Source organism: Mesoplodon mirus, assembly GCF_964341445.2.
Source record: "Mesoplodon mirus genome assembly, chromosome: 7".
In the NCBI taxonomy this organism is placed as follows: Eukaryota; Metazoa; Chordata; class Mammalia; order Artiodactyla; family Ziphiidae; genus Mesoplodon; species Mesoplodon mirus.
Genome location: NC_138983.1, coordinates 88,162,899 through 88,189,803, shown reverse-complemented (window position 1 = coordinate 88,189,803; position 26,905 = coordinate 88,162,899). Strand labels below are relative to the sequence as shown.

General features: G+C 45.1%; 2 protein-coding genes across 3 annotated transcripts in view; both read left to right on the top strand.

Annotated features, from left to right (window-relative positions):
• Positions 1 to 26,905, top strand: part of LOC309807668 (interferon regulatory factor 6-like) — a 490,462-nt gene that overhangs the window by 225,563 nt on the left and 237,994 nt on the right. The window lies entirely within an intron of this gene.
• Positions 1 to 26,905, top strand: part of LOC309808037 (forkhead-associated domain-containing protein 1-like) — a gene marked incomplete at both ends in the record, with an annotated part of 85,275 nt that overhangs the window by 32,634 nt on the left and 25,736 nt on the right. Inside the window, 4 exons of the mRNA XM_082628049.1 lie at positions 1,302 to 1,572; positions 10,424 to 10,533; positions 13,629 to 13,865; positions 26,016 to 26,124. Coding sequence (XP_082484175.1) covers positions 1,302 to 1,572; positions 10,424 to 10,533; positions 13,629 to 13,865; positions 26,016 to 26,124 — 727 coding nt within the window. The remainder of the gene's footprint in view (positions 1 to 1,301; positions 1,573 to 10,423; positions 10,534 to 13,628; positions 13,866 to 26,015; positions 26,125 to 26,905) is intronic.

The window sequence follows — 26,905 nt, the reverse complement described above, 5'->3', positions numbered from 1 at the left end:
TTGGGAACCTGAGTGAGTGGAGAACCTTCCTCTTGAATACAATCCAGCTGGAGCTATAGGAAGTTCTGTCTGCCAGTGCTCCTATTTCGGAAGCATTCTGTCCTGTTTCTCATTCTGTGTCTGCAGTCTGCAGAAAGAGAAACGTGACCGCCACAGGCGGCAAACCTTTGAACTTAGCTTCTTCCTTGAAAAGTGTGTTTTTTTCTGCCAAGAGACTGGGGGCGGGGCAGAGAAGGGAGAGAGAGACAGAGAGGGAAAGAGCTTTCCAGAACCCCAGTCCCACCACCCTCTCCACCACCACCTGAGCTTGGTGAAGTCCTTAACCTCTCCAAGCCTCATTTGTAAGCTAGGAATAAGGAGAGCTCCTCCCCTTCAGGGCTATCGCGAGAAATCGGTGAGTAATTACAGTAAATGGTAGCATTCACGATGTCACGGTTTAACCACTAGGCTCGGGGAGGGATGGCCACAACAGCATTAACCAAGACAAAGCCAGGTGTCAGCACCTCTCAGCATTTGCTTCTCCCGGTGTAGATGGATTTTGATGCGCTCTCTAATGAAAGTAGCTACAGACATCTTCCACTGGATCAGATGAAAAAAGGTTCCCTCGATAGATATTTATGGAGCGTCTGGCAAGAATCAGATGTGGCAGATGTTGAGGATCACAGGTTAATGAGCCACTTGGGGTGCGAGCCAGTTGGGGTGCCTACCACCCCAGAGCTCTCGGCTTCGGGGAACAGGTGGAATGGGAGTGCCAGGGAGATACACAGTGTGGATGTGTGTGTCCTGGAGAGCTGGGCTTGAATCTCGGAGATGTGTTCATTCATTCTTTCAACCAGTATTTAAGGACCTACTGTGTATGAGCCAAGGGTTTATTCTAGGAGCTGAGGATACGGTGCTGAGCAAGGTAGACAAAAAGCTGTCAGCCTCTCAGAGCTCAGAGGTGGCGTTGTACCAGCTCAGACGCTCACTGCCAAATCTGTGATCCTGGGAAAGTCACTAGGTCTTGCTCAGCCTCGGGCTCGTCACAGAGCATCAGGGGTATTAAATGAGGTAATGCATGTGAATCTCTTGACTGGGTGCCTGGCACGAAGGCTGCACCCAATAAATGGTGGTGCGATAGTGTGCAAGGTGACCCATGGTGGGGACCACCATCCCAAATTTGGGGAGAGTGTGGGAGGGCTTCCTGGGAGAAGTGACTTATACGCCGAAATCTAGGGCAGCAATTATGTCGCCGGGACAGAAAGGTGAAGACCACCCCAGCTGCTCGTAACCTCCCCTGACCCTCTTGTCTGCCCCTGCAGGTCTCCTTCCCATGGGTGAGGGGCCCAGCACCTTGGCCAAGGCCACAGCCACCTTGGGCCACCCAGCAACTGAACCAGTCACCCTCACCAACACAGACCCCCTTCTACCCGGGCATCTGGCCAGCGCCAGTGCAGAGGAGCTGGTCGCAGGGGTCCCCCGAGCCCCCCATGGTCCCACCAGCCTCCCACAGGCAGCCCATGAGTGCCAGCAAGAAGATGTTCTCCTTCGAGGTGGACAGAGCCGCCCACAGCGTTCCCATCATCAGGCAAGGTACTCATGGGCGCTTCCTTGGTGGCTTAGGGGAGGGGCTTTTGCTAGGAGGATGGGTCTCAGTTTCTGCTTTCCCCTTTTTTTTAAAATTTTTATTGAGGTTCAGTTGATTTACAGTGTTGTGTTAGTTTCAGGTATGCAGCACACTGAATCTGTTCAACATATACATGTATCCACTCTTTTTTAGATTCTTTTCCCATATAGACCATTACAGAGTATTGAGGAGAGTTCCCTGTGCTATCCAGTAGGTCGTCCTTAGTTATCTCCTTTATGTATAGTATTGTGTATGTCAATCCCTCTCTTCCAATTTATCCCTCCCCCCTCTTATTCCCGGTAACCATAAGTTTATTTTCTACATCTGTAACTCTATCTCTGTTTTGTAGATAAGTTCATTTGTACCTTTTTTTAGATTCCACATATAAGCAATATGGTATGATATTTGTCTTTCTCTGGCTTTTGCTTATGTTCTCTGGTTCTGAAGTAGAACATAATCAGATGTGAAAAAATTGGGATAAGCAGAAAGTTAGAAAACAGTAAAAGATAAGCTGTCACCCTTATCACCAGAATTCTCCCTGTTGACTTTTTGGTACAAACTCCTCCAAGACTGTGCTCTGCCCATCTGCACACGTCAGTACCTCTGTGGTGAGTGTGTGTGTGTGTGTGTGTGTGTGTTTGTACGTATATATGAATATATATGAATGTGTATCAGAATCTAAATTTATATACTTCGACTCAGATGTACAGACATATTGGTAACTGAAATCCCTCTTGCCTTAGGAGGTTTTTAAATATTTTATTACCATTTTACAGGTAAGAGGAGACTGAGGCTTATGGAGAAAATTACTTCTCCGGATGTTATGTATTCAATCTAATCAAAATAACGCTTTTCAGTCAAATTTAAGGCTGGTTATCTCAGTGACTGTCACTCACAGCCTGGTCACTTTGGGGACACACAGCCATCAGGGTTTCCTTCTCCCCCCTCCCCCCGAGAAGGCCTCAGGCATTTGGGCAGGAGACTTCCTGTCTGTCACCATCCTCTCGGCCTTGCCAGCCTTACTGGCAGAGTAGCTGGCTCGACTTAGTCCCTGGCATGATTCGCAGGTTTCTTCTGTGGCCACTGGTGTGAAGGTCCCATTCTCTGTTTTCTGCGTCCCAGCCCCAGACCCCTCTGAGTCCCCAGGTCTCTCGATGCCTCCACACCCTTCCCTGGTCTCACTCAGGACCACTCACCTAGTCACTTCCCTCAGCCATTCAAATAATAGTTATTATTCTGAAATATACAGACTAAGGGGCAAATGAAAGGTATCTCTGCAGTTTACATAATCATCATCATCATCTAAGGAATGCTCATGTACCTACGACCCAAGTTAAGAAATTACTCAGCCATTTCCCCCCAGCATTTTAATGTGAAAACTTTCAAACCTACAGCAAAGCAAAAAGAATTTTACAGAGACAGCTCTCCTCCTAATTCTACCGCTAACACTTTGCTGTACTCTTTATTACATTTCTGTCTACCCATCCTTCTTGTCCTGCATTAATCCATCTTATTTTTTGGATGCATTTCAAAATAAATAGCACACATCTGTAGTCCTCCCCCTAAATGCTTTAGCACATATACCATTAACTAGAATTCAACATTTTTGTCTCCTTCATGTAAAATGAACACACAATGTGTATTAGTTATCATGATTGCATAACAAATTCTCCCCAAACGTAGCAGCCTAAAGCAAAATCAAACATGTGTTATCATCTATACGGTTTCTGTGGGTCAGGAATTTGGCAGCAGCTTAGCAGGACAGCTGTGGCTCAGGGTCCCTCGTAAGGCTGCAGTCATCTGAAGGCTTGACCTGGGCCGGAGGACCCACTTCCAAGACGGCGTGCTCACATGGCTGTCAGCAGGGGGCCCTGGTTCCTCACCACATGGACCTCCCCAGAGAGTGGCTCGAGCGTTCTCAGGACACGGCAGCTGCTCCTCCTGAGCAAGTGATCCTGGAGGACAAGATGGAAATGGCAACATCTCTTGTGACTAAGCTTCAGAAGTCATGCTCTGTCATTGCTGCAATATCCTGCTGGTTACACGGGGCGTCACCCTCCAGTGTGGGAGAAGACTACACACGGGCCTGAAGACCAGGAGGCGGGGATTATCAGCAGTCATCTTGGAGGCTGGCTACCACAGCCTGCCCTCGGGTCCTCAATGATTCACACTCCTTCTCCTCTCTCCAGAGGCCCCCCAAAATCTCACCCCAGTAACAGCATCGGCTCAAATTCCAGAATCTCGTCTAAATCAAATCCAGGTACAGATGGGGCTCATGGGTGTAGTACCTTACATTCAGCTCATCAAGCACTACTTCCAGAAATCTGAAGACCTCTGAACAAAGGGTCTGTCCCTCACACACCCAGCATATATTGGTGGGACAGACATAGCATAACTGCTACATACACTCCTCTTGTTCCAAAAGAAGAAAAACAGGAAACACACAGGAGTCCCTGGCCCAAAGCAGTTCTGAAGTCCAGCTGGGAAAATATCGGCAGTTCCTTGACTGGGCTTCAGTCGAACTCTTGTCCAGAAATGACTTTCCAGGGCTCTTGGCTCTGCCCGCTGGTCCCTGAGTTCTGCCTTCTGAGTCGTCCTCCCTTTCCTATGAAAGGTGTCCCATGGATGTGGCTGCATAGTTTTATAGCCTGCTTCCTGCCTGTAGAAGCTTGGGGGTCCAGACGCTTCTTTGACTTTTGTGGGTCTCTGTCAGTCTGAGTTGGCAGTGCTTCTTATTGGGGTTCATCCTATTAGGCAAAACCCACACCCACAGATTTTTTGGACCCAAGCCCTTCCACCATGGACTTCTGCAAAGACTGACAAAGGACCAAAGCTGCTTAGAAGCCCAGTTCTTTGACCGAAGGGTTCTCCTGGACACTGCCCTGGATCTGTATTCTTAACAAAGGATTTTACAACCACACCCTCAGCTTCTTCTCTAGACTGTGTTTTCTTGAGAGTGCCCTTGAGTTGATCTTTGCCCAGAACCTGTTTCTTACATTTCATTTGCCACCGGGGGAGGCAGGGAATTTTCAAGCCCAGAGCATTGCCCTGGTTTAACAGCCCTTCCTTTAACTGTCTCTCCCCCTCACATTTCACTAAAAGTAGCAAGAAGTAACCAGGCAGCACCTTCCAAGACTCTGTCTGGGACTCTCTCTAGCTAGACCATTCAGCCTCATCACAAACATTTTCTACCTTCCTCTTGACCACAGGCAACGTGTTAGGAACCCTTCTGCCACCACCTAACAAGGATCCCTTAACCCCAGTAACATTTTCCTCACTTTCCTGGAACCCTTCCCTCACTGCCTCCTCAAAGGCCATCGGGCTTCTACTAAGACTATTGAGGCTTTCTCAAAGACTCTTGGCCAAAGTCCTCCAGCTTCTGGCCACTGTTCCATCCCAAACCACTCCACATCGTAGGGTTTTTGTTAAATTTTCCACCACTCCTGGTGCCCAAACCTGTATTTGCTACTTATTGTTGCATAACAAATTACTGTAGGATGTAATGGCCTAAAACAACAGTAAACATTTATTATCTCCTAGCTTCTCTGAGGCAGGAAGTTGGGAATGGCTTAGCTGGGGGATTCTTGCTCAGGATTCTTCATCAGGTTGCAGTAATGGTGGTGGCTGGGCCGTGGTCCTCTGGAGGCTTGTCTGGGGCTGGAGGACCCACCTCTAGGATGGGTCACTCCCATGGCTTTTGGTAAGAGGCCTCAGTTCTTCACTAAGTGCACCTCTCCATACGTTGCTTGAGCATCCTCAAGCTGCCAGCTCCTCCAGACAAGTGGTCCTAGAGAGTGAGGCAGAAGCTGCAATGTCTTTTATGATCTAACCTCAGGAATCAAACTGTGTCATTTCTGCAATATCCTTGGTTACATAGAGAAGCTTTGTTACGGACTGAATTGCATTCCCCCAAAATGCATATGCTGAGGCCTCAATCCCAATATCGCAGAATGTGACCATATTTGGAGATAGTGTATTGAAATAGATGAGTAAGTTCAAATGAGATGATTGGGTGGGCCCTAATCCAAGGGCTGGTGTCCTTGTAAGAAGAGAGAGAGAGACGCCAGGGATGCACGTGCACAGAGAAAAGGGCATGTGAGGACACAGCAGGAAGGTGGCCGTCTGCAAGCCAAGGAGAGAGGCCTAACCCTGCCCACACCTTCATCTTGGACTTCCAGCCTCCAGAACTGTGAGAAAATGAATTTCTTTTGTTAAGACCTCCTGTGGTGTTTTGTTATGGCAGCCCCAGCTAACTAATATAAAGTCCATCCAGTATTGGAGAGGATGATGCAAGGGTCTGAATACCAGGAGACAAGAATCAGTGGGGCCATCTTGGAGACTGGCTACCACACCATGAAAGGTGTAGATCTTGAGTGTGCTCATTGAGTTTTGGCGGTCGTGTACACCTATGTAACCCAAACTCCTATCAAGATATAGAACATTACCATCACCCCAGAAAGTTCCCTCATGTCCCTCCCCAGTCAATTCCCAGCCCCAGGCCCCAGAGGCACCCACTCTTCTGAATTCTCTTCCCGCCATGGATTAGATATTCCTGTTCTAGAATCTCAAGTACACAGAACCATGTAGTACATGTTCCTTTGTGGAAGGCTTTTTTCACTCAGCATAGTATTTCTGAGATTCATTCATTTTGTTGTATGGATCATGTTCTGTTTTATGAACATATATACAGGGTTTTTGGGGTTGTTTTTTTAATGCATCCTTTGGACACATGGCACATGGGCTGTTTCTTTTCTTTTTTTCACTCCGCCATTTAAATTTTTCCACTGTAATCACCGGTTTCTCCAGTGCCATTTTGAACTTGGGGCTTCTCTAAAGGACTTGCATCCCCCCTGGAGAAATGAAGGATGAGTCGTATGGCTTAGATTCCCTCACATCTACCTGGGCTCTATCTCCTCAGCCTCTCAGCCAGGTCTCATGTTTCCAAATGTTTACCCTCGTTCCCCTGACACACTCCCCATCCTCAGAAAAGGACTTTTATCTTCCCGTGTCATGGGGAGTTCCTTTCTGTCTGGGCCTCTCTACTCCACGCTTTAGAGAAAACTCTGTGCCCCAGTCCTCCACGCTGTCTCTTGACAGAAAACACCTCTTTTTAAGGGTTCCGAGAAAGCTCTTTCCTCTCTTAGCAAAGCTGGGCTCTTCCAATTAAATTGGTTTACTGTTAGACTGTCACCTTGCTTTAGACTTGAAAAATTCTATTTGAAAACCCAAAGCCAAGGATTTATTTACTGCAGATCAGGTCAGGGTTTCTCAATCTTGGCACAGTGACAGGTGGGTCGCATAACTCCTTGTTGAAGGATCTGTCCTGTCCACTGTAGAGTGTTTAGCAGCATCCCTGACTCCTACCCACCAGAGATACCAGTAGCAACACCACCACCACCCCCCTAACTGTGGTTCTCAAAAATGTCTCCAGACGTTGTCAAAAATCAGAACGTCATTTTGCCTGGGGGAAAACTCACCCTGTTCTAGTTAATACTCATCCTTCCTGTACCACAAGGCAATAAAACGTCAGCTCCAAGGCCAAATCTTAATGGCAAGAGCTCATGGGAGGTGGGGAAGAATTACTGAGAAAAGAAAATATGTGGAGTGACTTATTAAAATAGCATCTTGATTCATATATATATATATATATTTTTTTCCCAATAATGGGATCATATGAACCTAACATAGGTAACCTTCTTTTTTTTTCTTTTTTTGGCCGTGCCGCTCAGCTTGCAGGATCTTTGTTCCCCAGCCAGGGATGGAACCTGTGCCCCCTGCAGTGGAAGCACAGAATCCTAATCACTGGACTGCCAAGGAATTCCCTACCTGATTTTTAAAATTCAATAATATGTCATAAACATCTTCCCACTTCAATACATTGACTACATAGTGGTTAAAAGCATAGGCTCTGAATCCAACAAACTTAGGCTCATCCCTTGACTCTACCACTTACCAGCTGTGTGTCCTTGAGCAGGTGACTTGACGTCTCTGTGCCTCATATCTCTCACGTATAAAATGGAGATGGGAATAATAATGCCTATCTCACTGGGTTGTTATGAAGACGAAATCGTATCCTGCCTGTAAGTGCTGAGCACAGCGCCTGGTGCATAGCGAACATTCAGTAAATATTAAAATATTTAATATTTTAATATTTAAATTTTAAATTTTACAATCTTAATAATTTAAATATTTTAAAATTTTAATATTTAAATTTTAAATATTAAAATTTAAAAATTAAGTTATTACCTAACCATGATCGTTATTTAACTTTTATTTACAACTTACAATGTCTGAAAGACACAGTTAAGGTGCACACATACTGCCCCTGCTGCAGACTGGTGATTATTGGAGCGCACCAGGACAGCTGGGGGTTGTTAAAATATTAAAGTAACTCCCCTGCCTTTTGGCCAACAGCTCATGCCCGAAAATTCTTAAAGTGCCTGCGTCCCCGTATCCGCCGTCCCACCGCCCCAGCCCTCCCGCCTCTCCCTTGGGCTTCTCCCCACTGGGACCTCCGAAGGATCCAGCATCTAGAGTTAAGCCGGTTTGGTCATACATGGCCCTTAGGTTCTTTTTGATAAATAACAGTAGCTGGTAAAGAAGTTTGGGGCAGGTGAGGGGTAACTGCTCCCGCACCTCCCTGCCTGGGTGTAAGGAAAGCAAGTCTCAGAGCAAATTCTAGCCCCACAAAGACTTTGAGTAAACACACCTTCCCCAGTAAAGGGACCCCATCGATCAGCCTGTTCTGTAAGTTTGATGAAGTCCCCCCTCCGGCCATCATCTTGCAGGGAAGCGTCCCTCAAGACAGCCACGACAGGGTCGTAGAGGCAGCCGGAGTCACCCCTTGAGATGACATCAGACGCCAGAACTCTAAGCTGAGACTGGACAGGGGCCCAGTTAGGGTCAGACCCCGAGGCCCTCCCTGGGGACACAGGCCAGTCAGTACCTTCCTCCAGTGGGAGCCGATTTCTTGAGGAATCTGAAAACAGATGAAATCTTCCTCCTGAAAACTCAGTTTCCAAATTGAGATGCGCAGTCAGTGTCAAATAAACCCCAGATTTCAAAGGCTTCATGCCTCGAAGGAAAAGAATATAAAATATCTCCATATTTTTTGTCGATTACGTGTTGAAATGATGCTTTTTAATGTATTGGGTTAAATAAAATTGATCATTAAAAATTCCTCTCTTCTTTTTACCTTTTTAACGTGACTACGAGAAAATTGAAAATTGCATTCTGTAGCTCCCTTATTTCTCTATCAGTCACTGCTGCTGTAGTCAGTTAGGACTTAGCTGCTCAGGATCCAAGAGAGTCAGATGGGGGCAGTGAGCTTCAAGTAAAAGTTTTCTAATCATGGACCTAGCTGGGGAGGTGGAGGGAGAGAAAATGGGCAGCTGCTGAAGTTCCAGGCCCTTGTGTTCCTCGTGCCCCAGGAAACACTGTGGCCAGGGCTGCTCATTCAACACGCAAGGCTGTGCATTCTCTGGGCACCACAGGCCATCAGCTATGTCCACTAGAGGTTCTGGGGTCCACAAAGAGGTTTGAGACCTGGCTGGGGGGCAGGAATCTTTGACTCTAAAATGCATAAATAAAAAATACAGAAGCAAAATGAATAAATGATGAATGTCCACAAACATGACAGTGTGTGCTTCATTCATCATTAATGTTAATACTCATTAAAGTTTCATCACCACTGAAAACAATTTGTTCAGTTTCTCACTTCACAAGAAGATAAGAATGTGCAGTGACTGTCCAGAAACCATAGTCGCTTGGAAATTTAAAATATGCTGCTTGGGCCCAAGTGATCTCACACGTAGAATTATAGAAATCTTTACAAACGTTTCTACACCAATAAAAAGAAATGTATTCAGTGTTGATGTGAGTGAATTGTGAGATGTCTGATGTGATACAGAGTGGGGTCCCCAAACACAATGCCATAATCCCTGAAAGTCATATAAAAAGGCCTTGTAATACTGGGGTAAATAAGAAAAAATATAGGAAAGCTTAAATGTCTATCAAGTGGATCCTAGTTAAACACGTTTGGCACACTTGGACAATGGACCACAATGCTACCCTGGAAAAGAACCAAGTACAGCTACAAATACTGACATGGGGAGATGTTTTTGATATTGTTAGCTGAAAAGTAAGCTGGATAAGAATCTCTGTCATGTAAATGCATTTTTGTTTTTTGACAAGATATGACTGCAATAAAAAATATAGCTAATGTTTAGCGCTAAATGCGCTACATGAGGGGTCAGCAAACTTTTCCTGTAAAGAGCCAGATAGTAAATACTTTAGGACTTGTGGGTCACATGGTCTCTGCTGCAACTACTCAGCTCTGCCTTTGTAGCTGGAAAGCAGCCATAAATAATATGTAAATGAATCACTGTGGCTGTGTTGCAATAAAACTTTATTTACAAACATAGGCAGAAGGCCAGATTTGGCCGCAGGGCCATAGTTTGCCAACCCCTGCTCTATATCATTATTCTATTTAATCTCCAGATAGCCCTTTATAACAGAGACTATCAGGGATCCTGAATTATGTATGTGGAAACGAAGGCTTAGAAAGAGCAAATGACTTGCCCAAGGTCATCAGCTCTTATGCGGCATAGAAAAAAGTCTGGAAAGAGACACACCACAGTGCATCAGTGCAGTTAACGCTGGGGAAGAGAAATGAGGCAGCTCTTACCCTTTCCAGTCCTCCTGTAATGCTTTCAGTGCATAAGTCTCATGAACGTGAAGGTTAATCTGAAAATATTCTTTAAGACTTTGGGGAAACTCACAGTCTCCTCTGCATTCTCTGTTGATCTTGTGTGTTAGTGTGGACCAACGCGGCGGAACTGTCGGAACAATCAGTGGCCGAGGAAATTCCTGGGGCAGAGCCCTACAGAGAAATTTTTGTGGACCAGGACCTGTCCCAGCACGATAAGGTGAGGGGTCTTGGGGAAGCACAGAGCTACAGCAGCAAGAGGGACCATGGAGAGATTGCCACTGCCTCTTGTTCTCTGTGTCTCAAGGACTGTCCCTTTTTCCTACTTCCAAGAAACCACCTCTTCCTCCCAAGACATTCAGCCAGGTTTGGCCACTGCTCATTTTATCCCAAATAACATCTACAACTACAAGGTACTGAGCACCTACTGTGTGCTGGGCCATGTCCTGTGCACTTGACATTTATTAGCTCGTTAATCTTCACCAACTTCAAAATAGATTTTATCAGCTTCACTTTGCAGATGAGGAAACTGAAGCTCAGAGAGGTTCAGTGATGTGTTCACGGCTGCCCAGTGCAAGGAGCAGTGTTAGGATTCAAAGCGAGGTCTGGTTAGCTTCTCAGCGGGTACTTCTAACTCCCACACAGTAATCACTTGGTCAACCTTCAGTGATGGAACAGTGATGCAAAAACACGTTCCTAGCAGGAGGAATTGAGCCCTGAAGTCAGGGAGGCCTGGGCCAAGAGACTCGTTAAAGAACCAGAGAGGTTTAAAGCAGGGATGCAAGCAGAACAGGTGGATTCAAGCCATCCTGGGAAGGGCCCAGGTCAATTTCTCCCCACTTAGACACGACTCGAAAGTTACTCTAAAAGAAGCAGTCTATAATATCTCGCTTTCCTTCAGGGCCAGGGCCTGCTCCTGCAGCAATTCTCAGAGTTTGTGAGGAGGAGACCTACCTGGGGTTCTTGTCAGACACGGAAATCCAAACCTTCAGGAGGCAGGGGGTTCCAACCCAGGCATCCTGGGACCAGACTCTGAAAAATGTTGCAGAAAGGCGAGAAGCCACGCTCAGATTCTGTATTTATCGTTGTGTAACAAGCCATCCCCAAACTTAGCGGCTTCAAACAGCAATTCATTATTCCCCAGAATCTATGGGTTGACCTGGAAGGTTCCTTTGCTCGCGTCCCCTGGCCTCACTCATGCGGCCTCAGTCAGCCGCTGGCTTGGCCAGTTTGGTGGTCGGTCTCCATTGGCCTCCTTCCCACATCTAGGGCCTCAGCCAGGATGCCTGGACTGGTGCGCCCCTTTGTGCATGTGGTTTTTCATCACAGCACGGTGGTCTCGGGGTTCCCAGGGGGCCAGAGCAGAAGCTGCACAGCCTGTAAGAACTTGCCTGGAGATCATGCAGCATCACTTCCACTCCATTCCGTTGGTTAAAGCAAGTCACGGGGCCAGCCCAGACTAGAGGGTGGGGAAATAGACTGGATGGCAAAACTGCAAAGTATTTGTTGCCATTTTTCAACCTGCCTCAATTTTAACTTGGAAATATAGTGCAACCACTATAATTTTTTCTATTTATAGAAAATTTTTATAAGCCATTTATCATTTTTTCTATTTATAATAGAAAGAATTCTTTCTCTTTATAAGCCATTTCTACCCTAACTTGCCAGGACTCCTTCAAGTGACAATAAACAAATTAGCTTGAGGGGGAGCATCAATTAGCTCAACTTATTGGAAAATTTAAAGGACCACTAGCTTCAGGTATGGCTAGATCCAGGAGCTTGAATAATGTCATCAGAACACCTCCTCACTACCAACCTCTCCCCTCTGTTTCCCTCAGAGTCTGGCTTTCTACATGACGCTGGCTTTGTGTGTCAGAAAAGACAAACTCAGGCAAACAAGCCTACATATTTAAAGTTTATGATCCAAAAGAAGGCAAGATCCTCTCCCTCTGTAATCGATGTGTGAAATCTCTGATTGACCAGCTTGGGCCACATGCACATGGGGAGGTGGGACAGGAAGGAGCAGGGCACATGACTGACAATCCTACCCAGACCCCATGGAAGGAGGAACGCTCCCTCCAGAAGGGCAAGGGGACCCTCACCAGGAAAGCAGAACCCACAGCTGTCCACTGCCCTCTGCAAACTTCTTATATTCCAGCACTGGCACGGGGCCTGGCACTTAGTTGCTGCCCGATGAATGTTTGTTGCATGAAAAATGAATAAGCACCTGGCTGATCATAACAGGGTGAAACAGGGGAAACTGCCCAGGAGTAGGGAATATGTCTGATGCTCTCTCTTGAAGTTTTGCCACCAACTTTCACAAGGACCCAAAGGAAGGCCCCTGGCAGCAGCTGGCAATGTCAGACAGGCTTTCTCATGAGCAAGACCCTGTCCTTCCCCAGGTCACGGAGCTAGCAGGTCGTGAGGCTGACTGGACGGCTCTCCTGGGAATGAGCTGGCCCAGAAATTGCCCATTTACCTCCTCCCGTGACTGCTTTGGAAAAGGCCTCTGGGGAATTTTTTCTTCTTCTTCTTCTTCAGTTTTTCTGACATTTTATTGATAACGTCTGGTGAGAAGTTTGGGGGAATTTTTTTTCCTTTTTTGGAAAACCTAACCAATTCTTTGGCTGCAGAGCTTTATCACTGGAGAGATGGAGGACAGGGTTAATTATACCTGTGGGTACAGTCTACCAGCAATTTTGTTTTTCCAGCCGAAAGTTGACATGAGCCCATGCAAATAAATCAGTATTCCTGTCTCATTTACTTTCCAGATTGAGTTACCTGGAAAAAATTCATACATGAATAGCCAAAAGAGGCAGGAAATATTAGAAGAGAGGAAAGGGAAAACAAATAGTTAAGAATGTTTTAAGTTAAAACAAATAACCCTCATTATAGGCAGAATGTGGTCAAACAGAATGTTGTTTTCCTAACTACCTTTCCTAGGTCCCCAGTGTGCTAGGCTCTATATTATAAATGAAAACACTCTAAGTAAACTTTCTAGCAACAAAAGTTCCCAAGTGGGATGGTTGTTCTTAATATGAAAGTCTAATTCTCGGGGAAAGGAAAGTTTCCGTACCTGTGAGGTATAGACATCCATTACAGGAGTCTATATACAGTTACCTCATTTTAACCCAATTCTTGTCTCTATGAGATTTTCGAAGTGACAGAGATAGCCTTGAAAGTCTGCTTTTTCCCTCCCTGCCTGCCCTCACCTTCCCAAAGAATGATACCATATTTTTCCTGTCTTTCTTTAAATGGGCTCAGCCTTACACCCAGACCCACACCTAGTAAATTTCCCATCTGGCCTCCACCCAGGATGAAATAATTCTGCTGCTGGGAAAAGAAGTCAGCCGTCTCTCCGATTTTGAACTTGAATCTAAATACAAAGACACCGTGATAGCAAGCCTGCAGAACCAAGTGGCCAACCTGAGGCAGAAGCTGTTGGAAACAGCTGCCTCCAGGCAGAAGGAGAGGGTGATCCCGCCCAAGTTTCAGGTTCTGCATGAAGAGGACGATGCCCAACAGAGAGAGATCCAGAGCTTGAAAAACCAGGTAGGGCTCAGAGACAAGTGGGTCGGGGCCTTGGGGTCACAACACAGGGTGACAGCTCTCAGGTAGAGCCTGGGGGGAGCCACCCGGGTAGTTAGAAATGGGCAGTCAGCACAGCATGGTGAGGAGTACAGTTCCAGGGAGTGCAGGGTTGGCAAGTTTCTAGCCTTGTAAGAACAATATTAGATTTGATTAAGTGCCTACCATGTTCAGGCCCCGGTGCAGGTGCTTTGGGTGCATTAGCTTATTTATTTATTTATTTATTTATTTAATTTATTTATTTATGGCTGCATTGGGTCTTCGTTGCTGTGCACGGGCTTTCTCTAGTTGCAGTGAGCAGGGTCTACTCTTCACTGTGGTGCATGGGCTTCTCATTTCAGTGGCTTCTCTTGCTGCAGAGCATGGGCTCTAGGCACGTGGGCTTCAGTAGTTGCAGCATGAGGACTTCAGTAGCTGTGGCTCACGGACTCTAGAGTGTAGGCTCAGTAGTTGTGGCCCACGGGCATAGTTTCTCCACAGCATGTGGGATCTTCCTGGACCAGGGCTCGAACTCCTGTCCCCTGCATTGGCAGGGGGATTCTTAAACACTGCACCATGAGGGAAGTCCCCTCATTAGCTATTTAAACCTCAGTCTTCTGACACATTCCATTCTACAGATGAGGAGACTGAGGCACGCTCAGCGATGCCCAGGAGCTTGTTACAGCTTGCACAGCAAGTGAGAGACAGTGATGTGATTTGGGCTCAGCTCTGCCACCTTGTACACCTCATGCTTTCACACCCACTTTGCATTTCCACCCAACTCCTGTCGCTTCAGTGACCACTTCTCACACCCACCCGGACCCAGCCAGAAAGAGCTGGAGATGGGGAGAAGGAACCCCACAGTGTTCCAAACACTGAGGCCTTTATCAAACCCTGAAGGCAGCTGCTGGTTCATTTATAGGGAATTTCACCAAAAATTCTCCACCCAGAATGTCTGGATTTACCAGTCAACTTCCTTCCTCCTGAAACTAAATCCAAAAGAAAAAAAAATTTTTTCTTAAGTTTTAAAGAACTACTTTAAAATTGGCCACTGATCTGGTACATAAATTATATCTCAACAACGTTGATAAAAAAGCAATTGGAAATTGATGAATTTTGGCCTCAGTGCATAATTCTGCTTAAAACCGTAGTCAGATTTGGTTCAACATGACGGAGTAGAAGGACATGCTGTCACTCCCTCTTTCGAGAACACTGGAATCACAACTAACTGCTGAACAATCATCGACAGGAAGACACTGGAACTCACCAAAAAAGATACCCCACGTGCAAAGACAAAGGAGAAGGCGCAAAGAGACAGTAGGAGGGGCGCAATCCCAATGAAATCAAATCCCATCACTGCTGGGTGGGTGACTCACAAACTGGAGAACACTTATACCACAGAAGTCCACCCACTGGAGTGAAGGTTCTGAGCCCCACGTCGGGCTTCCCAACCTGGGGGTCCGGCAATGGGAGGAGGAATTCCTAGAGACTCAGACTTTGAAGGCTAGTGGGATTTGATTGCAGGACTTTGGCAGGACTGGGGGAAAGAGCGATTCCACTCTTGGAGGGCACACACAAAGTAGTGTGTGCATTGGGACCCAGGGGAAGGAGCAGTGACCCCATAGGAGACTGAACCAGACCTACCTGCTAGTGTTGGTGGGTCTCCTGCAGAGGCGGGGGGCAGCTGTGGCTCACCAAGGGACAAGAACACTGGCAGCAGAAGTTCTGGGAAGTATTCCTTGGCATGAGCCCTCCCAGACTATGCCATTATCCCCACCAAAGAGCCCGGGTAGGCTCCAGTGTTGGGTCACTTCAGGCCAAACAACTAACAGGGAGGGAACCCAGACCCACCCATCAGCAGACAAGCAGATTAAAGTTTTACTGAGCTCTGCCTACCAATGCCACAGCCAGCTCTACCCACCACCAGTCCCTCCTATCAGGAAACTTCCACAAGCCTCTTAGATAGCCTCATCCACCAGAGGGCAGACAGCAGCAACAAGAAGAACTACAATCCTGCAGCTTGTGGAACAAAAACAATATTCACAGAAAGACAGAAAAGATGAAAAGGCAGAGGGCTATGTAACAGATGAAAGAACAAGGTAAAACCCCAGAAAACAACTAAATGAAATGGAGATAGGCAACCTTCCAGAAAAAGAATTCAGAATAATGATAGTGAAGATGATCCTGGACCTCAGAAAAAGAATGGAGGCAAAGATCGAGAAGATGCAAGAAATGTTTAACAAAGATCTAGAAGAATTCAAGAACAAACAAACAGAGATGAACAATACAATAACTGAAAAAAAAAAAACCACACTAGAAGGAATCAATAGAATAACTGAGGCAAAAGAACGGATAAGTGACCTGGAAGACAGAATGGTGGAATTCACTGCTGCGGAACAGAATAAAGAAAAAAGAATGAAAAGAAATGAAGACAGCTTAAGAGACCTCTGGGACAACATTAAACACAACAACGTTCACATTATACGGGTCCCAGAAGGAGAAGAGAGAGAGAAAGGACCCGAGAAGATATTGAAGAGATTATAGTCAAAAACTTCCCTAACATCGGAAAGGAAATAGCCACCCAAGTCCAGGAAGCACAGAGAGTCCCATACAGGAGAAACCCAAGGAGAAACACACCGAGACACATCGTAATCAACTTGGCAAAAATTAAAGAAAAATTATTGACAGCAGCAAGGGAAAAATGACAAATAACATACAAGGGAACTCCCAGAAGGTTAACAGCTGATTTCTCAGCAGAAACTCTACCAACCAGAAGGGAGTGGCATGATATACTTAAAGTGATGAAAGGGAAGAACGTACAACCAAGATTACTCTACCCAGCAAGGATCTCATTGAGATTCGATGGAGAAATCAAAAGCTTTACAGACAAGCAAAAGCTAAGAGAATTGAGCACCACCAAACCAGCTCTACAACAAATGTTAAAGGAACTTCTCTAAGTGGGAAACACAAGAGAAGAAAAGGACCTACAAAAACAAACCCAAAACAATTAAGAAAATGGTCATAGAAACATACATATCGATAATTACCTTAAATGTGAATGGATCAAATGCTCTAACCAAAAGACACAGGGTTGCTGAAAGGATACAAAAACAAGACCCATCTATATGCTGTCTCCAGGCGACCCACTTCAGACCTAGGGACACATACAGACTGAAAGTGAGGGGATGGAAAAAGATATTCCATGCAAATGGAAATCAAAGGAAAGCTGGAGTAGCAATACTCATATCAGGTAAAATACACTTTAAAATAAAGAATGTTACAAGAGACAAGGAAGGACACTACGTAATGATCAAGGGATCAATCCAAGAGGAAGATATAACAATTATAAATATATATGCACCCAACATAGGAACACCTCAATACAAAAGGCAATCGCTAACAGCTCTAAAAGAGGAAATCAACAGTAACACAATAATAGTGGGGGACTTTAACACCTCACTTACACCAATGGACAGATCATCCAAAGAGAAAATTAATAAGGAAACACAAGCTTTAAATGACACAATAGACCAGATAGATTTAATTGATATTTGTAGGACATTCCATCCTAAAACAGCAGATTACACTTTCTTCTCAAGTGCGCATGGAACATTTTCCAGGATAGATCACGTTTTGGGTCACAAATCAAGCCTCAGGAAATTTAAGAAAATTAAAATCATATCAAGCATCTTTTCTGACCACAACGCTATGAGATTAGAAATGAATTACAGGGAAAAACCTGTAAAAAACACAAACACATAGAGGCTAAACATTACGTTACTAAATAACCAAGAGATCACTGAAGAAATCAAAGAGGAAATCAAAAAATACCTTGAGACAAATGACAATGAAAACATGACGATCCAAAACCTATGGGATGCAGCAAAAGCATCCCATAGTTCTAAGAGGGAAGTTCATAGCTATACAAGCCTACCTCAAGAAACAAGAAAAATCTCAAATAAACAATCTAACGTTACACCTAAAGGAACTAGAGAAAGAAGAACAAACAAAACCCAAAGTTAGCAGAAGGAAAGAAATCATAAAGATCAGAGCAGAAATAAATGAAATAGAAACAAAGAAACCAATAGCAAAGATCAATAAAACTAAAAGCTGGTTCTTTGAGAAGTTAAACAAAATTGATAAACCATTAGCCAGACTCATCAAGAAAAAGAGGGAGAGGACTCAAATCAATAAAATTAGAAAGGAAAAAGAAGTTACAACAGACACCGCAGAAATACAAAGCATCCTAAGAGACAACTACAAGCAACTCTATGCCAATAAAATGGACAACCTGGAAGACATGAACAAATTCTTAGAAAGTTATAACCTTTCAAGTCTGAACCAGGAAGAAATAGAAAATATGAACAGACCAATCACAAGTAATGAAATTGAAACTGTGATTAAAAATCTTCCAATAAACAGAAGTCCAGGACCAGAAGGCTTCACAGGTGAATGCTATCAAACATTTAGAGACGAGCTAACACCCATCTTTCTCAAACTCTTCCAAAAAATTGCAGAGGAAGGAACACTCCCAAACTCATTCTCTGAGGCCACCATCACCCTGATACCAAAACCAGACAAAGATACTACAAAAAAAGAAAATTACAGACCAATATCACTGATGAATATAGATGCAAAAATCCTCAACAAAATACTAGCAAACAGAATCCAACAACACATTAAAAGGATCATACACCATGATCAAGTGGGATTTATCCCAAAGAGGCAAGGATTCTTCAATATATGCAAATCAATCAATGTGATACACCATATTAACAAATTGAAAAAGAAAAACCATATGATCATCTCAATGGATGCAGAAAAAGCTTTTGACAAAATTCAACTCTGATTTATGATAAAAACTCTCGAGAAAGTGGGCATAGAGGGAACCTACTTCACCATAGTAAAGGCCATATATGACAAAGGCACAGCAAACATCATTCTCAATGGTGAAAAACTGAAAGCATTTCCTCTAAGATCAGGAACAAGACAAGGATGTCCATTCTCATTACCATTCTTCAACATAGTTTTGGAAGTCCTAGCCACAGCAATCAGTGAAGAAAAAGCAATAAAAGGTATCCAAATTGAAAAAGAAGAAGTAAAACTGTCACTGTTTGCAGATGACAGGATACTCTACAGAGAGAATCCTAAAGATGCCACCAGAAATCTACTAGAGCTAATCAATGAACTTGGTCAAGTTTCAGGACACAAAATGAATGCACAGAAATCTCTTGCATTCCTATACACTAATGATGAAAAATCTGAAAGAGAAATTAAGGAAACACTCTCATGTACCACTGCAACCAAAAAATACAATACCTAGGAATAAACCTACCTAGGGAGACAAAGACCTGTATGCAGAAAACTGTAAGACACTGATGAAAGCAATTAAAGATGATAGCAACAGATGGAGAGATATACCATGTTCTTGGATTGGAAGCATCAATATTGTGAAAATGACTCTACTACCCAAAGCAATCTACAGATTCAATGCAATCCCTATCAAATTACCAATGGCATTTTTTAGAGAACTAGAATAGAAAAGCTTAAAATTTGTGTGGAGACACAAAAGACCCCGAATAGCCAAAGCAGTCTTGAGGGAAAAAAACGGAGCTGGAGGAATCAGACTCCCTAACTTCAGCCTATACTACAAAGCCACAGTAATCAAGACAATGTGGTACTGGCACAAAAACAGAAATATAGGTCAATGGAACAGAATAGAAAGCCCAGAGATAAACCCACACACCTATGGTCAACTAATCTATGACAAAGGAGGCAAGGATATACAGTGGAGAAAAGACAGTCTCTTCAATAAGTGGTGATGGGAAAACTGGACAGCTACATGTAAAAGAATGAAATTAGAACACTCCCTAACGCCATACACAAAAATAAACTCAAAACGGATTAGAGACCTAAATGTAAGACCAGACACTCTAAAATTCTTAGAGGAAAACATAGGAAGAACACTCTTTGACATAAATCACAGCAAGATATTTTTTGATCCACTTCCTAGAGTAATGGAGATAAATACAAAAATAAACAAATGGGACCTAATGAAACTTCAAAGCTTTTGCACAGCAAAGGAAACCATAAACAGGATGAAAAGACAACCCTCAGACTGGGGGAAAATATTTGCAAAGGAAGCAACTGACAAATGATTAATATCCAAAATATATAAAGAGCTCATGCAGCTCAATATTAAAAAAACAAACAACCCAATCCAAAAATGGGCAGAATACCTAAATAGACGTTTCTCCAAAGAAGATATACCGCTGGCCAAGAAGCACATGAAAAGCTGCTCAACATCATTAATTATTAGAGAAATGCAAATCAAAACTGCAATGAGGTATCACCTCACACCAGTTAGAATGGGCATCATCAGAAAATCTACAAACAACAAATGCTGGAGAAGGTGTGGAGAAAAGGGGACCGTCTTGCACTGTTGGTGGGAATGTAAATTGATACAGCCACGATGGAGAACAGTATGGAGGTTCCTTAAAAAACTAAAAATAGAATTACCATAGGACCCAGCAATCCCACTACTGGGCATATACCCAGAGAAAACCATAATTCAAAAAGCCACATGCACCCCAGTGTTCATTGCAGTACTATTTACAATAGCCAGATCATGGAAGCAACCTAAATGCCCATCAACAGACGAATGGTTAAAGAGGAAATGGTACATATGTACAATGGAATATTACTCAGCCATGAAAAGGAACAAAATTGGGTCATTTGTAGAGACGTGGATGCATCTAGAGACTGCCATACAGAGTGAAGTAAGTCAGAAAGAGAAGAACAAATATCATATATTAACGCATATATGTGGAACCTAGAAAAATGGTAAAGATGAACCAGTTTGCAGAGCAGAAATGGAGACACACATGTAGAGAACAAACGTATGGACACCAAGGGGAGAAAGCGGCAGGGGGTGGTGGTGGTGGTATGATGAATTGAGAGATTGGGATTTACATGTATACACTGATGTGTATAAAATGGGTGACTAATAAGAAAAATATAAATAAATAAACATTTTAAAAAAGGAGAGAGGAAAAAAAAAACCATAGTCAATGCTTGGGGGCCTTTGTTCTCTTGTTCTCTGTTTACTGTCTTTCCCTCTGTAACCGATTCTAGGTACACAGTTTCAATCCTAGAAATGGTGCTCTAGAAAGGACACAGATTGTGTATGGTGAACCTAGGAGATTCTAGCAGGAAACTGTAAGCTCCATGAAGGCAAAGGTTGGGCCCAGTAACCTTCTAGAACTCTGTTAGGACCGTGTCTGTTTGTCTGTTCTTTATTCATCCATCCACCCATCCGTCCATTAATCCAAAGAAATATTTTGGGGGGCCTATCCCGTGCCATGCCCTCTTCCAGGCTCTGAGAATTCAGCAGAGAACAAGACAGACATGATCCTTCCCCCTGTTATGCTCTAGTGAGGGAGACAGAAAAAACAAGTCAACAAATACATGCTCTAATATTTAAATGAACTAATGACTCTCCTTCAAACCTGGTTTTGAAAAAACAATGAAAGTAACAGGTCCTGTAGGAATTATTAGTGCAAACAGCTACCTTGACATGTAGCTGACACATTAATGAGCATCTTTTTCTTGAACTGAACCCAATTTTGCTGAAATATTCCTTTCAGTTATTCTCCCATTTCAGAGCTTTCCTGAGAAAATGACATGTCTTTTTCAGGTACATGGATGAGGCTGAATTATTCCCACATACCTTTTTTATTTTTGGCCATACCACGCGGCTTGCAGGATCTTAGTTCCCTGACCAGGGATCAAACCCAGGCCTCCAGCAGTGGAAGCACAGAGTCCTAACCACTGGACTGCCAGGGAATTCCCCACATACCATTTTTTAAATAATTGAAATATATTTGACATAGAATATTATATAATTTGCACATATCTTTGAATATCAGCCGGTCCCAATTTGAGTATTATTTAAAGTGGCTGCCGATATCTTGGGGAAAAAATGTTTTTTTACAAAGAAATTATCTAGAAATAATTACACTGATGCATCATGCTCTTGCCTCCCCTACCACTGGAGCTTCACTTATAACTGAAGAAGAATATTTTATAGCAAGGCATATATGAACCAGAGGCTCCATCGGTTTGAACTCAAATCGAGTTTCAACCACTGACATTTTAGTTTCTTAACTATTCTACTGCCTGCAGAGCATTCCACCAGAAGTGTAAGCCACATGGCAGGTTGATTTATGGTTCTGATTACTTTATGTGTTTTCCCTGGTCCCCGAAGGTGTGTGCATAATGATTTGCTCTCAGAGATCTTCGATCTGCTACAGTATCACTAGAAAATTCTTACCTCCATGTGCTCTTATACGCCTGTGCTAATTAGAAACCAAATTATCATCCTGAAAGAATCACTCCTCCTAGCACTCTTAACTTTCTTATGATTCAGTGCCCATTTTATTACACAGCTTAACAGACATTAAACATCTTGGAATTTATGCCATTACAAACAATATGGATATTTACTTTGATAGTAAAAGTATCAAAGAGGTTTGAAGACTCTTTGGAGTTTTCCAGCAATCCAAAATCCTAAAACTCTGACACTCAGATTGAAATATTTTCAATCTGTCAAAACCACTGGAGTCTTAGAGGGGAACGTATGTTTTCCCTTCTGGAAGTTTGTCTCTGTGTGTTCTATCTCTGGTATCATGCAAATAAAAGCATTAAGCTGAGAAGAGCTTACAAACACTTTCAGTGTTCCAAGGACCTTTTATGGAAAAGTTGTATTTACCCCCAACAGAGAAAAGTAAGATGTGAAAGAATTTTTTCACTCAAAGTTTCCAAAGCACAAACATGCAAAAGTATAGCCTTGGGGAGAGTGGGGGTCAGAGTGGCCTGTGTCCCCGCAACTTCTAGCATAGACCCCCCCCAATAATGTCTCAGGTGCCCCAGGGAAAAAGTAAGTGTAACTGCCCCAAATGTCCTAGACTCTGAACCATGATGGTGTATGAAACGAGTCAGAAAACTTGTGAGACCTTGACGGTTCTGTTAATTCTACCAGAGTAATAATGACAAGATTTCCAAGGATACAAACCAAGACCAAAGGCTGTGAGCGCCATCTGGTGGCCATATCAGCACGCCCGAACTCCATTACCTGGGCATGCCCACCACCTCCCCCCAATCTTTTTTTTTTTTTTTTTTTTTTTTTAGCGTGATGCCCGCAACCTGGTCTGATTGTAAACAGGGAATTTCCTGTATTTCTTCTTTTGGAGGGATTATTTTTATTTAAGACACTGAGTCTCTATTTACTCTTATAACAGTTATTTTTAATTTAATGCACGTTTTTAAGTTTAAAAAGGGAGCTGCTTCTACGAAAAACGCTAAGAAATTATAGTGGGACTAGCCAAGAGACATGGGAAAAATAGTGAAAGTGGTATATGAATGACTGAAGTTTAGGAACTCTCTTCGGGTGGGGTTGCCAGATAAAGTAAGGACACCCAGTTAAATTTGAATTTTAGAATTTCGTTGTAGTGTGTGTCCCAAATATTGCATGGGACACATTTGCACTGAAATATTATTCATTATCTGAAATCCTATTTTAAGTGAACATCCTTTTTTCCTCCCCTAAATCTGGCAACCTTACCTTAGGAGAACAAAGAAATTGCACCCAGGACTTCCCTGGTGGCACAGGGGTTAGGGATCCGCCTGCCAGTGCAGGGGACACGGGATCGAGCCCTGGTCCGGGAAGATCCCACCTGCCGTGGAGCATGTAAGCCTGTGCGCCACAACTACTGAGCGCTCGTGCCACAACTACTGAAGCCCGTGTGCTTAGAGCCCAGGCTCCGCAACAAGAGAAGGTGCCGCAATAAGCCTATGCACCGCAACAAAGACCCAACGCAGCCAAAAATAAATTAATAAATAAATAAAATTTATTTTTAAAAAAGGAAAAGAAATTGCATCCTTCTCCTTGTCACTTCCATTTTGATCTATCAAAACAAGCTAGTGGGGCTTCCCTGGTGGTGCAGTGGTTGACAGTCCGCCTGCCGATGCAGGGGACACAGGTTCGTGCCCCGGTCTGGGAAGATCCCACATGCTGCGGAGCGGCTGGGCCCGTGGGCCATGGCCACTGAGCCTGCACTTCCGGAGCCTGTGCTCCACAACGGGAGAGGCCACAACAGTGAGAAGCCCGCGTACAGCAAAAAAAAAAAAAAACAAAACAAAACAAGCTAGCTCTTGTCCTGTCTACGGATTGCTTGACATTTATGCCCCAATAAACGTGTCCCTGTGGGAGTACTGAGGCCTGACATCTGAAAAATCACAGGGCAAAGGCCCACAGTGCACCTTGAGGTGGGAATGTCCGGGCCACTCAGAACAAGCAGTCTGGCCACATCAGACCGAGAGGGAGGGGGTTCTGGGCCCAGCTCTCTTTCCCGGCCTCTCGGGTACCTGCTCTGTGGAGGCCGAGGCCTGGCAGCTACTTTCGGGCCCTTACCAACGTTGCATTTGATGGAGAGCCTTCCGCACCCCACGTGTAGACCTAGACCCCTGGAGGGGGGCCCGCCCTTGAGGGGGCTCTGAGCCATGGACTTAGAGGGTGCTCACAGCAGCCATAGATAGAGCCGGCCTGTGGTGCTCCCACCCACGATTCCTGTATTTCCTTTATTTTTTTATTGTTTTTTTTTTTTGCGGTACGCGGGCCTCTCACTGTTGTGGCCTCTCCCATTGCGGAGCACAGGCTCCAGATGCGCAGGCTCGGCGGCCATGGCCCACAGACCCAGCCGCACCGTGGCATGTGGGATCTTCCCAGACTGGGTCACGAACCCGCGTCACCTGCATCGGCAGGCGGACTGTCACCCACCTCGTCACCAGGGAAGCCCCTGTATTTCCTCTTAATAACAACCACACTGGCGTTTAAGTGAGCCTGGCAAGGCTTACAAATGCACACATAAAGATTACCGACTACCTTCCCCAGAGACGGACGAGGGAAGTTGAAGCTAAAACACACCGTGAGGGCTTCCCTGGTGGCGCAGTGGTCGAGAGTCCACCTGCCGATGCAGGGGACACGGGTTCGTGCCCCGGTCCGGAAAGATACCACATGCCGCGGAGTGGCTGGGCCCCTGAGCCATGGTCGCTGAGCCTGCGCGACCGGAGCCTGTGCTCTGCAACGGGAGAGGCCACAACTGTGAGAGGCCCGCATACAGCAAAAAAAAACCAAAATAAACCCAAAACAAAAGAAAGAAAACACCCCGTGGGTAGTCAGAGGAGAGGACCGTCATAGCTCATCCCCCTGTGCCGTGTGCCAGGCTTGATCTGAGCACCTGTACACATGTTAACTTATTAAAATACTTCTAACAATCCTATCAGGTTGGGACTACCATCACCCCGCGTGCAGACTGAACAAAAGGAAACAGAATATGGTGTCCTCCTTGTGTTCACAAAGCCCGTTAACTGGCAGAGACAGGACTTGAAGGCCACAGTCCGGCTCCCGAGTCCATGCCATGCTTTACAGCCTCCAACTTCTCACGCTCATTCCTAGAGCCACCTGGGAAGGAGGAACCAGGCAACTAAAGACTGGGTTTGAATCAGACTCCACGTCTGACCAGCCGCGTGATCCCGAGCAGGGGGCCTCGCCTCTCTGAGTCTCAACCTGGCTCCCTTGCAAAATGGGCACATTAATGGGAACGTCAGCCTTCAGCAACGCTGTGACGAGTATCAGTGTAGCATGTGTGAACGGGCTCTGTAAACTCTGGAGTGTTCTGTGAGGTATAAACTACCCTCTATTCTCATTAGAGGGAATTCCTTTCATAACCTGCTCCCGGCTCTTGAACTTTGCTGTGCATCCAGTCAGTGCTGGATGATCTGGAACCAACAGCTGGTCTATTTATGGCTGAAAACCCACAGGTCATAGGAAGACAGCAGCACCGGAGCCCCTGGGTGGCCACAAAGATAAGGTTCGTGTCTTGAGGACCGATGACATGGTGGTCACTGAAGGAACAGGCCCCTCCTGCCCCTTCCACTAGTGACAACTGAAAACCTTGGTTTCCCCAACACCCCGATCCAAGATCAGCCCGACTCTTTGCCCAACGTTGGAGAAGTACCGGCGTGTCCTGCAGGCCTGGCTGACCCCCTCTGACTGTGTGTTGCCTCCTTCCACAGATCAGTGCCCTACAACAAGGCTACAACCAGGTGCTGAGCCAGACCCTGGAAATCACCTCCCTGAAGCACGAGGCCGAGAACTTAAGGAGGGACGCCGCAATCACGTCAGGTGAGGCCCTTCTGCATTCAGGCCCCAGAGCTTCTGCCCTCCCGCTGCAGACATCACCAGTCAACCCGCGCACCTGTGCCCGTGACATGGGTGCAGCCTCAGGGATCACCCGTGTCGGTGCATTAGAGTTCTCCCTCAGTGGAGGTTTCTTGCCACCCAGTTCCGAGGTCAGGGCCTGGTAAATATTTGAGAGAATGGTATCTCTTGGCTACAAGGTCTCCTGAGCACTGGCCCCACCAGGGAGAACACAGGTCGCCTTGTGGCTTGGGTGGTTCCACAAAGCAGCCTGAGTGCAAACTAGAGCATGGACAAAATGGGGTCACTCCTTTAAGTCACCCATAGTCTCACCCATTTCAGCCGAGTGCACTTGGGCCCAAAGGAAACCATTTTCTAATTTGATCAGAGGTGGTTCCCTGATAAAGGGCTTGGGTTGGGAGAGGGGCAGCCAATGCACAGCTGTGACTGAGCTTTGATTCCCTGGATTCCTTCATTGCTTCCACATGTTTCTTGAGCTCCTTCTAGGTGTCAGGCCCCGTTCCAGGCTCCGGGGAGGGAGAGCCAAGCAAGACAGTCAGATTCCTGTACTCACAGATTTGGGAGGGGGTGACAGACAATAAAAGTAAATGGATGAATAAACAAGCCCACTTCAGAGAGCAGTGGTGCTGTGGAGAAAATAAACTGTGTGTCGTGGTGGCCAGCGCTTCAAGGGGGGAGGCCAAGGGGGACCAGCTTAGTGGGTGTGCAACCATGGAACTCAGGTGGGACTTGAACCCGTGGGCTG